Below are 12,518 nucleotides of genomic sequence, written 5' to 3'. Positions count from 1 at the left end.
GGGACTGCACCCTGGACCCCCTTCCTTCTCTCTGCTCCTGGGTCCTAGAATAGCACTCGCGTCAAAGTGGGGGGTCACACCAGGGTTGAGAAGGCTGAGGGAAGAAGGGTCCGGGGGGATGGAGACCTTGGCTGGGTGGGTCTGAGTGGCTCTGGGACAAGGAGACAGAACGGGGACGCTCCTCAATCTCGGTCACCACGGCTCATCGGCTCCCTTTCTTGGCTCATGTTATAAAAGACAGATTTCAGGCTCTGGGTGCAGACTGGTCTCTCTCACAGCAGCAGGTCCTCTGGGGCAAGGCAGGGTGTTCTGGAATCCTTGCTCCGTCTGCTGAAGCCCAGCTGAAGGATGGCTGCCCCCTCCCTCCCTCCCTTCCTCCCCGTGGCCGATCAGCAGCTCCCTCCAGCTCAGGGATTCCCCACCAGAAAGGAGGGGGTGTGGAGCCCTCTTCTGATCACAGTTTGGGGAACTTAAAGAGCCTTGGACTCGTCACGTGGTCCCAGGTTCTGGACTCGGCTCGCTCACTTATTTCTTCTATGACCTTGGGCGCATCACTAAGGGTTCCTGGAGTATCAGTTTACTCATCTGTAAAGTGAAAGATGACGATGATGATGATCTGAAGATAATAAAACCTGCCCTCGCTAACTCAGAACTATTGTGAGGACCAAATTCCTTCATTCACTTCACAAATATTTGCTGTCTGCTTTGTGCCTGGGGCGAAGGTCTAGGGATACAGCGGTGAACGCTGAAACCCTCAGCAGCCCTCGGCAGCGAGCGGCTCTGTTCTGTGCTCTCCCCTTTCATCATTGCGACACGGCAGAATGCTTGTTCCTAAGAATCCCTTCCCAGGTGTTACTGGGCTCTGCCCAGGGCATCTGTGAGTCTGTCCTTCTTTAAGAAATGTCCCACAGAACAGTTACAGCTGGGGAGGGTTCCGTGTCCCCAGGCCCTGCACACAGTCGGCAGCAACTCCCTGGTATGACGTGGAACTTCTCGGGTACAGGCTTGTGCCTTGCTTAGGGGGCCTGCCCTCTGTCTCCCTTCCTTTACTGTCCTGGCCCCTGACCCAGCCCACTACTCCCTCTGGCCCTCTCCTGGATTGTTTTCTCTCTCTCACAGGCTGATGACAAACTATGTGACCTTTGTGGTTGGCGAGGTCCTGCTCCTGACCCTGACCGTCTGCTCGCTGGCTGCCATCTTTCCTCGGGTAAGAAGCACTTTTCCTTTTGGCTCAGAGCTGTCTGGAAGTGAGCATCGCTCCCCGTGAAAGTGCGTATTGATGGAGCTGTGTCCTGTCAGATCCTGACAAGTGGAGGACTTCCGTTGGGCTGGCTCAGGCACTCATCCATCCGTTCATTACACACGTCTTCATTATCGGCTCTGCACCCACTTTGGGCCAGGCCCCGGAGCGAGCCAGAGTCTACGTAAATGGGAACCTGTGTAGAAAAGGAGTGGAGGCCCAGCTAGAAGGTGGAATGGCTCCAGTTGTGAAAGACCCTGAAAGCCACACACAGGGATTGAGACTTTCTCCTATAAGCACTGGGTGTCAGGCAGAGTTTTTGATCAGAAAAAAAAGGGAAAAGCAGCATTTTAGGAACATTAATTTGGCAGGTGGCTTGTGAGTAACTTGGGGGATTTAGGTAACCCTGACCCAGGGAAAGCAGGAGTATGTAGCCAGGCAAAGACGGCCGGCCCTGAAAATTCTCCCCCAGCGTGGCTTTGCTGCCCAGCGACAGTGAGTGGACTGCTGCTGCTGGTGCAGCCCACAGGCTCAGGCCGGTCGCCGCGCAGCCCTGGGAAGGGCTCTGATATCTGGCAGCCGTGGTGTGTCACCTGCACATCCAGCAGGACGGGCAGACAGAGCCGGGATCCGCGCGCCTTCTCGGTTCTGCCGCGGCCAGGTTTTGGTTGACGCACACACGCGGCACTACTCTCCAGGTTCCTGGGAAGTATGGGAGCAAGCAGAGTGGTTAGCAGTCGTGTTTACAGGGAGGAAGGCCGTCAGGACACAAGGGCCTGGAAATTCCATCCTTCTAGGCCTTTCCTAAGAAGATCGTGGCCTTCTCAACTTGGATCGACCGGACGCGCTGGGCCAGGAACACCTGGGCCATGCTGGCCATCTTCATTCTGGTCATGGCAAACGTCGTGGACATGGTGAGCCCCTGCTGTGCTGTTGAAGGGACGCCCACTCTCTGGATTAGCCTGCGTGAGCAGTTGCCAGCCCATTTCCCCACCCCCAGTAGACACAGCTTTGGACTGGCACTTAGGTTCCTAAATGATCATACTGGCCAAATGGCGGGGTCTTCTCCCCGGGATGCCTCTGAGGCTGCCTTGTCTTCCCCAGTTCCTCACTCTCCCCGGGTCCAGGAGCCCAGCGCCAGGCACCAGCTCCCGTCTGGGTGGTTTACATATGTTGTCTCATTTAATCTCTGTAACAATCCCGAGAGGTCGGTATCATCTGTAGTTTCATGTGAAAAAAATGATGCTCAGAGAGGTTAACTCACTTGTTTTAGGTCACACAGCCAGTAAGTAACAGAGTGGAGAATTGAAGCAGTTCTAAATCCCCGTCCTGTGTTTTCTCTCTCCATGTCTCACTGTTCAGGGGCCCCAATACTCCTAAGCTTTCTGTGTATCTTAAGTATTCCCTACAGTGTGGCTAGCATCAGGCATCCATCAGGACGAGGGAGGTAAACCGGCTCCACCAGAGGAGCGCTCCTGTTTGGCCTTCATCCATTTGAACAAGGCCACACCTTGCAGAGGTGGGTCACTGGGACGGCAGTTTCACTGAGCCCAGATGGCTAGCGGTAGACGAAATCCTCTGCTCTGTTGTCCTCAGTTCACATGGGTCCCGTGAGGGGGCAGCAGAGGCTTGGGGAGAAGGGATGGCAGTGGGAAGCCACCAGCCAGTTCACTGAGCACTGGGCACTTGGAGCTGTCACTGGTGCTCTCTGGTCAGGCCTCCCAGCTCCCTCCAGTGTTGGTAGTACTGTACTAGATACAGTCTCTTAGAGTCCTGCTTTTTGCAAATATAATGTTATATTATTTGCTTTATTTTTAACAATTGAAGCATGGGAGGAAAGTCAGCATGGAGACTTATTCTGGTAGCAGTGTACGTGAGAAGCCCTAGGGCCGATTGATCCGAAGTCCAGCAGGAATGGAGTTAGGAGCTCCAAAACCTGACACGCCCAGGGGTTGCTGGTGGCCACAGAGCAGGGAAGAAAAGGCCTGGGCCCCTTGCATGTCAGGACGCCCCCCTGGAGCCTGGTGCTGAGGTCTGGGGGCCACTGTTTGACAGGGTCACGGACACTGGCAGGACATCTGGAAGTCCTGTGGAGGGGAGAAAAACTAGGGAGGTGTGAAACTTTGCACGTGCTAGACTCACATGCTGAGAGCCTCCCCAAAGCCAGACAAGCGCCAGTGGGTGAACGTGAAGAAAAGTAGGTTCGATTCGGTTTATGGATGCACTTTCCATTGACCACGTCTGCCCAGCAGTGGGACCGGCGACCAGACTCCAGAAATGAAGGGCTTGAGTGGAGACTGGCTGCCGTCGCAGTGAAGCTCTGAGGGGCAGCCTGGCTGGCTCACGGCCCCTCCGGAAGCAACAGAGTGCTGTGGGCAAGTGCACGTTGGGTTTGAAACCTAACGAGCGGACTCCTGGTTCTGGCTTTGCTGCTTGCTAATTGCATCACTTGGGGCAAGGGCGGCCTCTCCGAATTTTCCCTCTGATGGTGGCAGCACTAAAATACTCAGAGAATTTTCATGACCCTCAGAGGAGATGATGGTAAAGCTCTTAGCAGGAATTAACTGCCTTTTGTATTACTGTGCCCTGGTCAATTTTTCTTCTTTCTCGGTGTTTCTGAGGGAACCGTGGGAAGTGGCAGCTGCCACAGCCCCGCCTTCTCTGACCAGTTTCTGCTGTCCCCTTGCACCCCGTGCTCTCCCCTACGGTCCTGGCCTCCAGCTTAGCTGTCTCCAGTACTACATGGGACCCACCAACGGCACCTCAAGGGTGCAGATAGAGGACGGCTGCGTGGAGAACCCCAAGTATTACAACTACGTCGCTGTGCTGTCCCTGATCGCCACCATCATGCTGGTGCAGGTCAGCCACATGGTCAAGCTGACGCTCATGCTGCTCATCGCAGGAGCTGTGGCCGTCATCAACATCTACGCCTGGCGCCCCATCTTTGATGAATACGACCGCAGACGCTTCCAGGAACACGAGTAAGATGAAGCCTGTTTGGGGATCTGCATAGTCTCCTTCCTCCCACCCCCCAGGCCCCGTTTCAAGGTCATGGGTCTGCACTGAGCTGGCCGTCTGTCTCTAGGGCTCATCCACGGCTTGTATGGGAATCAGGGTTTGTGGTTTCTCACAGACGGGCCACTGGTTGGCTGTGATCCCAGGACACATCCTTCCCCTTCTTGAGGAGTTGAAGACCTGGGTCACCTCAGTGTTTGGCTGGGCACCAGTCTCTTGTACCCGATGGGGCCTGAGTGTGCTATTATCTGTCCCAACAGCTTTCCGATGGTGGCCTTAGAGAAGATGCAGGTACTTTCCAGCCCTGGGCTCAATGGCACTGACAGGTAAGGGTGACCACTTTCCCGTCCTGGTCTGTGTTTTTGGCCCCTTTCTTCTAGAGGTAGGGAATACAACAGGCCAAAGCCCCATGGTCTCATCCTTCCAGAGGCACGTGACGTGGGATAGTCAGGCCGGAGAAGTCAGTGTGTGTTTCTGTAGGGAGCCTGCAGCAGACTTTAGTGCTCATCTGGCCACGCTGGCCTCTCCTGGGTCAAAGAGAGCGAGGTGTGGCGAGCAGTGTGGTTTAGAGGCTGGGACAGAGAGCAGGCTGGGCTGAGGTGAAAGGAGAGCAGCCAGGTAGAGGACAGCTGCGTTTACCGGCTGGCAGGACAGACGGCAGAAACAGGAGCAGGAAGGAACACTGTTGCATTCAAACTAGAAGACCTGGATTCTGAACCCTGCCGCAGTGATTCTCTGTGCGGCCTCAGGCAGGCCACTTTTCCTGAGTCTCAGTTTTCATCTCTTGAAGAGGATATCAGACTAGAAGTTCTTCAAGGTCCCTTCTAGCTCTAAAGTTTTAGAATTGTATGATTCAGTGACTTGACTAGACTTTTAAGTAAGTTTAAAAAAAAAAAAAAAGATGACCTACAGAAGGTGGGTAGAAGACTTGAAGAGCATTTCGCAAAAGAAGAAATCTAACTGGGCAGTAATAAATGAAAGGCATTCAGGTAACCGAGGTCATGCAAATTAAGACCACTGTGAAAGACCATCACACCCCTATCAGTTTGGCGAAAATTAAGAAGTCTGATCACATCCTGTATAATAACGGTAATGCATACATTCCTGGTGGGAGTATAAACTGGTACAACCATTTTAGAAAACAATTTGGAGTTAATTAGTACAGTTGAAAGTAGACCTATGACCCAGCAGTTCCACAGCTACGTGTACACCTCAGAGAAACGAATGCACGTATATATGTCCCAGGATACATGAACAAGGATGTCCACAGTTGCATTGTTTATAATAGCCACACACACCTACAAACATCCAAAACAAATGAGAACGACCCAAATGACATCAACAATGAACAGATACGTAAATCGTGGTAGAGTCATATAATAGAATACTGTACAGTAATGGAAATGATGTACAGCTCCACACAAAAATATGGGTGACAGTTATACAAAAGCATGGTGGCACTGTGCCCTCATCCCATCACCGAGATGTTAGTCAGTCTCTCCCGTCTCCAGATTCCTAGATGGTTGCAGCTACTTCTGTGATCAGTCAGGTGATGCAGTGTTTATTCAACATCTGGGGAGCATCCCCGAAGGCCTGATGTGGATTCCAAGTGCAGCCGGGAGGAGCCAGGAGTTGGTTGGCTGTTAAGACAAAAACCCAATGATTTCAGAAAGCTTTACTGCCCGGTGGGCATCCGGGCTTGACGCGAAGGTGCTTAAGCTGCTGAGAAAAGTTTCTGGGTGACAGGAAACAGCACAGCCAGATTAGAGGGAATAAGGCTCCCTTGTCAGCGGGCAGCGCGGTGCCCTTCAGCTGAACTGTCCTCGGTCCCACAGGCTGCCCCTGGTGCCATCCAAGTGCTCGATGACGGTGATGATCTTCGTCATGATGCTCAGCTTCTACTACTTCTCCCGCCACGTGAGTGCCTGCACACCCTCCTCTTCTGCGCAGACCTGCTGGGGCCTCTGGAGAAGCAGCCCCAGGACCTAGGAAACCAAGCTCCTGGGGAATGCTGGTTCCCTTACCCCACATGGCATGTGACCCTGGTCAGGCCACCACCTCTGCCAGTTTCTGGTTTCTTCCTCAGTAGTACAGGAGCAACAGTTCTTACCTCTTCCTTCTGACCTCCTGCGGGAAACTGAAGGAAGCCTGGGGGAGGGGCACAAAAGCCTGGATAAAATCTCTATTCCCTAGGCCAGCGGCTCATGGATCTCCACTCACCCAGGCTCTGGGGGTCACTAACACACTGACTACGGAGCCGGAAAATAAAGGGAAAGAAGCTGATGAAGTTTTTGTTTGGTTAAAAGGAAAAAGAGGAAGAGAGGGAAGGAAGTACCCTCGTGAGGGACTCACTTCCCTGTTAGCTCAGATGCCACCCAGTGGCTTGTCGGGGAACTACAGCCACCCCCAGCCACTTCTTGACCGAATGGAGCCTGCTGGAAATGGGGACTCCTCCTCCCTGGGCTAGGAGATCCCACTGCTGCCACCACCCACAGGGCAGACCTGTAGCTAAAATTATGTCCCAGGACGCCCCACACGTCCAGAATACCTCTCACATCTTCCTGTAACCAAAGGGGCTGGGATCCTCACTGCACCTGTAGGGTGGCCTTTTTGATGAGGTGAATCTTTCTGGGTCTCATTTCCCTTGCCATTAGCCGTTTTCCTTTCAGTCTTCCCATGTTGGAAATAAGTTCACATTTTTCGTCTTCCTATCAAATGGCCAGCTTTCTCTTTCTTTCTTTCTTTCTTTTTTGGCTGTGCTGAACAGCTTGTGGGATCTTAGTTCCCCAACCAGGGATTGAACCCGGGACACGGCAGTGAAAGCACCGAGTCCTAACCACTGGGCCAGGAGGGAATTCCCTCAGATGGCCAGCTTAGAGCTCACACCTTACCTATGTCTGTATCCATAGGTGGAGAAGCTGGCACGGACACTGTTCTTATGGAAGATTGAGGTCCACGACCAGAAGGAACGTGTCTATGAAATGAGACGCTGGAACGAGGCCTTGGTCACTAACATGTTGCCTGAGCACGTGGCACGCCATTTCCTGGGGTCCAAGAAGAGAGACGAGGTGAGGGGTGGCCCTGTGCTGGAGCCACGAGCCTGTGTGTCATCTTCTGGCTTTCTGTCTTCTTATGACATGGCCTGGGGGCCCAGGTAGGGCTGGACCTACCCAGCACAATACTAGAAGCAGAAGAAGAATTTCACAGGCTTTTGGTAAAGGGCACTGCCACAGACATTGCTTCCATGGGCCACACACCTCTGGGAGGCCCATTTCAGAAGCCAAGGCCTTGGTGGAGCCCACCTTTCTGCCGACCGTGATCATCTCAGACTGGTTCTCATGCCTCACTTCCCAGCTCCACCCCACCCTCTTCTCAGAGCTGGAGCTGTTGCAGGGACTAGTGAAGCTCTTTTTTAGTTATTAATTGTTGTGATGAGCTACTTTCTAATAATTCAAAGTTGGGATAGTCTGGGAGACGTGTGTGTCCAAAAAGCTGAGTGCACATGTCATGGATATGGAAGACAGGTTCATTTCTATAGCACATTATTCACTTAGACTTTTTTGAGCACTTTGGCCCCGCCTCTTTTTAGGAGCTGTACAGTCAGTCTTATGACGAGATTGGAGTCATGTTTGCCTCCCTGCCCAACTTTGCTGACTTCTACACAGAGGAGAGCATCAATAACGGTGGCATTGAGTGTCTGCGCTTCCTCAATGAGATCATCTCAGATTTTGACTCTGTAAGTGACCATCCTGCGCCCCCCTCCTCCTGCCACAGAGCCAGCCCTTCCAGATTGCAGCCCAGGAAAGGCTGCAGAAGTCAGAGGGAAGTTAGAGTTACTCTGGCTGCGTTTCCCCATAAAAGCCCCTCCGCATAACAGAGCCATCTGGAGATGTTGGGTCCCAGGTGAGAGCCTGGGAGATCACCTGCAAGTCTGGCCAAAACAAGATCCCGAGGCCCCTCTGATTCCTCCTACCCTCAGATTCAGGTTCAGTAGACATTTATCAGGTAACTTGTATACCAGGGGAAATGCTTTTACATAGATGCTCCCGCCCTAGGAGACTGGCACCTGCATCCCAGGGTTAAGGTGGTAGAAACTGAGGCTCAGAATATCGGGACATTGGCCCAGGATCATGTGGCAGATGTCGGCTGGATGAAGCTGTTACAGGAAAACATCTTAGATGTCTCCTGGGCTTGTTGTAAACAGGCAAATCTGTCATTTAGTTGTGGCTCATTCATCTCCGTCGACTGCTGACAGTTCTGTCTTCCTTACTACTGGCCTCAGCTCCTGGACAATCCCAAGTTTCGGGTCATCACCAAGATCAAAACCATTGGCAGCACCTACATGGCAGCTTCAGGAGTCACCCCAGATGTCAACACCAATGGCTTTACCAGCTCCAACAAGGTAGCTAACCAGCTCAATGTCTAGAGGAGATGGGGCAAGAGAGAGGCAGCTCACACGTAGCACGTGGGAAACGATGTCATAATAAAAGTAGCTGCCATTAAGTACTGTTGTGCGAAGGGGTCACAGACACACACCCAACAACCAACGTGGTGCAAATATAAAACCAGGTTTACGAGTTTAATAAGCAGAGAGAGGGGAACACACATGGCCCCCCACTGCTGTTCCACAGCTTAGGCCGGGCGTGAGATGGTTTAGGTAACTGTGGCCATATCCTCTTTTTTTTTTTAAATTTATTTTACTGAAGTATAGTTTATTTACAATGTTAATTTGTACTGTACAGCAAAATGATTCAGTTATACACATATACATACATTCTTTTTCATATTCTTTTCCATTATGGTTTATTACAGGATATTGAATATAGTTCTCTGTGCTCTACAGTAGGACCTTGTTTAACCATTCTCTATATAATAGTTGGTATCTGCTAACCCCAAACTCCCAGTCCCTCCCTCCCCCACCCCCGACCTCCTTGGCAACCACAAGTCTGTTCTCTACATCCATGAGTCTGTTTCTGTTTCACAGATAAGTTCATTTGTATCATATAGATCCCACATGTAAGTGATACCATACGGTATTTGTCTTCCTGACTTACTTCACTTAGCATGGTAATCTCTAGGTCCAACATGCATGTTGCTGCAAATGGCATTATTTCTTTCTTTTATAGCTGAGTAATATTCCATTGTATATATGTACCACATCTTCTTTATCCATTGATCTGCTGATGGACATTTAGGTTGTTTCCATGTCTTGGCTATTGTGAATAGCGCTACAGTGAACATTGGGGTACATGTATCTTTTCAAATTAAAATTTTCTCCAGATATATGCCTAGGAATAGGACTGGAGGATCATATAGCAACTCTATTTTTAGTTTTTTGAGGACCCTCCATAGTGGCTGCACCAATTTCCATTCCTACCAACAGTGTAGGAGGGTTCCCTTTTCTCCACACCCTCTCCAGCATTTGTTATTTGTAGACTTTTTAATGATGGCCATTCTGACTGGTGTGAGGTGGTACCTCATTGTAGTTTTGATTTGCATTTCTCTAATAATTAGCAATGTTGAGCATCTTTTCATGTGCCTGTGGCCATGCCCTCTTAATGCTCTATACTTTCATAAGAACCGGGGAGCAGGAACTATCTACACAGTTATGTAACAGTGAAGATGTCCGGGCTGGGGAAATGGTTTTGTTAGGAGAGGGAAGTCGTTAACGCTCACTGGCTGACAGATTATTCTCCTGTTGGCTCAGCCCTGTGAGGCCAGCTGTGCTTAGCGCCAGAGGGAGAGGAAATGAACTGTGGGGACCTTGGTCCCAAGGGCTGTTCTTAAAACATTACCCTAGTTTATTTCACAACTGTGCTGTACAGTGTAAGTCCTACTGCCATATCCACTTTATGGATGAGGTTAAAGAAACACATCTAGAATGGTCATCACCCTCAAGTGCTTACAATTACTTGAAGAAACAGATGAGGACAACGATACAAAATTCAAAGGCCAGGTTCAGATAGGGTGGTGACACGACCCTGCCAGACGCATGGCAGACAGCAGCTGGGCTGGGAAGGATCTGCCTTCCCCACCACCTCTGCCCATCCTTGCCCTGGACCCAGAGGGACCCAGGTGAGCTGTCACAGTGACAAGTCAGAGCTAAAGAGGTCCCTGGCTCCCCTGTGGGAGGAAGTGCAGAACAAGGCCTGTAACTAGCAGGTGAAGGGAAGGAAGGCGCCCGGCGGGCCCTGGCGCTCACGGTTGCTTTCTTGTGCAGGAGAGGTCAGACAAGGAGCGCTGGCAGCACCTGGCGGATCTGGCCGACTTCGCGCTCGCCATGAAAGACACGCTCACCAACATCAACAACCAGTCCTTCAATAACTTCATGTTGCGCATAGGTAAGGCCTCTTGGCTCGCCCACTCCTGCCGTGCTCCCCCTGGTGCAGGGGGCTCGGCAAATCGGGGAGGACGGGGCTTAGAAACACCTGAGGCGTTTGGGCTGGGGAGGTTCATACTCACCGAGCTGGAAGGGACCTTACGGGTCTTTAGGTTGATGATCGAACTGAAAGTGCGATGAAATGGTGAGCCATCCCTGTCCCACGCTGTTGACGATGATGGCCTTCGTTCTGAATCCGGCTGGGACTTGAGTTTGTCTACCTTTCCAGGGAATCTTCTGTGCCTGAGGGCCTTGTTCACCTCAGTCCAGCCTGTTAGGATTCATGTCACCTGCCACCCACTACTGGGAAGGGGGTCTCGATCCTGGGCAAGGTCACAGGAGACTTGAAGTACCAGGTGTGCCAAGAGAGAAACTGGCAACTTCTGTCCTAAATGAGTTAGTATATTGGGGTGGCTGACATTTACCGAGCACAGAGCGAGGAGGGTGAGAAGGACACGTGACTTCTGTCCTCCGGTAGCTTAGGCTTGACGAGGAGTATGTTACATAACTAGGAGCTTTGTGGTTGGAGCCAGGTGGCAAATTCCGTGAGAAGAGTTGGTGGCTTCTGAGATGGGGCTGTGCTGAATTCTGTGCCTCTACCTCAGGCATGAACAAAGGAGGGGTACTGGCTGGCGTCATCGGAGCCCGGAAACCACACTATGACATCTGGGGCAATACAGTCAACGTAGCCAGCAGGATGGAGTCCACAGGGGTCATGGGCAACATTCAGGTACGTCCAGCAACAGAGCCGACCGTGTGCTCAGATCCCAGGGAGTGGAATCGGAATAATGCATGTTTTGCAGGGCACTACTGCCTCCTTTCTGTTGGCCCAGAACGTTAAGTTGGCAATGCTGAGATCAAGGGCCACACTGGGACGACATGCTTCAGTAAAACGGAGAAAATACTTCAAACCCATTTACAAAATGCAGGTTTAAGTTCTGGATAAAAGAATGCCCTGCTCGGGCTTCCCTGGTGGCGCAGTGGTTGAGAGTCCGACTGCCGAGGCAGGGGACACGGGTTCGTGCCCCGGTCCGGGAAGATCCCACATGCCGCGGAGCGGCTGGGCCCGTGAGCCATGGCCGCTGAGCCTGCGCGTCCGGAGCCTGTGCTCCGCAACGGGAGAGGCCACAGCAGTGAGAGGCCCGCATACTGCAAAAAAAAAAGCATGTCCTGCCTCTTGGTTCCCAGTGACCCTTGGGCCTCCAACAGCTCCCCCCCCAAAACCACCCTGATCTGTATCACTGGCTCTGGCAGGAAAGCTCCACAAGAAGGGCAAAGGGGACAGAAAAGCAGCCTTGCCAAGCAAGGCGACCTGTGGCTGACCTCCTAGGAGAGGGAGCACGAAGGTTACAGAGGGGTGGGCCAGGCAAACCCCACCCCCGCAACCGGTACACAGGCTGGAAGGGGCAGAAGAGCGCTGGGAGCCTGTGGATGGGGATCCTGCGTGGGTAGCACCGGGCCCCTCGGCCCAGGTTCACTCTCTAAGCCGACGCTCTCGGTTCTCCCTCTACAGGTGGTGGAAGAAACTCAAGTCATCCTTCGAGAGTACGGCTTCCGCTTTGTGAGGAGAGGGCCCATCTTTGTGAAAGGGAAGGGGGAGCTGCTAACCTTCTTCTTGAAGGGGCGAGAGAAGCCAGCCACGTTCCCTAATGGCTCCTCGGTTACACTGCCCCACCAGGTAGTAGACAACTCCTGAATGGCCTCGAGCCCCCAGAGAGTCCACACGGGAGGGAGAGGGTATTTTCTGGAATCGAAGGCAGGCCTTGGGAAAGGACAAGTGACCAAGTCCCAGCATTCCCAAGCTGTTGAGGTGCACACTCACGTAGACGTTAGGTTTAAAAATCTCAAGCCTTCATCTGTTTATGGATGTGTGAGCTCTGAGGG

The 12,518-nt window shown here is 52.1% G+C and overlaps 1 protein-coding gene across 1 annotated transcript in view; it reads left to right on the top strand.

Moving 5' to 3' along the window:
• Window positions 1–12,340, top strand: part of ADCY3 (adenylate cyclase 3) — an 80,341-nt gene extending 68,001 nt beyond the window's left edge. Inside the window, exons 11-21 of the mRNA XM_082672220.1 lie at window positions 1,120–1,207; window positions 2,038–2,154; window positions 3,962–4,221; window positions 4,516–4,581; window positions 6,091–6,172; window positions 7,165–7,323; window positions 7,845–7,991; window positions 8,538–8,657; window positions 10,476–10,596; window positions 11,240–11,364; window positions 12,148–12,340. Coding sequence (XP_082528346.1) covers window positions 1,120–1,207; window positions 2,038–2,154; window positions 3,962–4,221; window positions 4,516–4,581; window positions 6,091–6,172; window positions 7,165–7,323; window positions 7,845–7,991; window positions 8,538–8,657; window positions 10,476–10,596; window positions 11,240–11,364; window positions 12,148–12,330 — 1,468 coding nt within the window. The 3' untranslated portion in view covers window positions 12,331–12,340. The remainder of the gene's footprint in view (window positions 1–1,119; window positions 1,208–2,037; window positions 2,155–3,961; window positions 4,222–4,515; window positions 4,582–6,090; window positions 6,173–7,164; window positions 7,324–7,844; window positions 7,992–8,537; window positions 8,658–10,475; window positions 10,597–11,239; window positions 11,365–12,147) is intronic.
• Window positions 12,341–12,518: the final 178 nt, after the last annotated feature.

The sequence above is a fragment of the Grampus griseus genome (assembly GCF_964374135.1).
Source record: "Grampus griseus genome assembly, chromosome: 15".
In the NCBI taxonomy this organism is placed as follows: Eukaryota; Metazoa; Chordata; class Mammalia; order Artiodactyla; family Delphinidae; genus Grampus; species Grampus griseus.
This window is presented reverse-complemented; position numbering and strand designations above follow the sequence as displayed.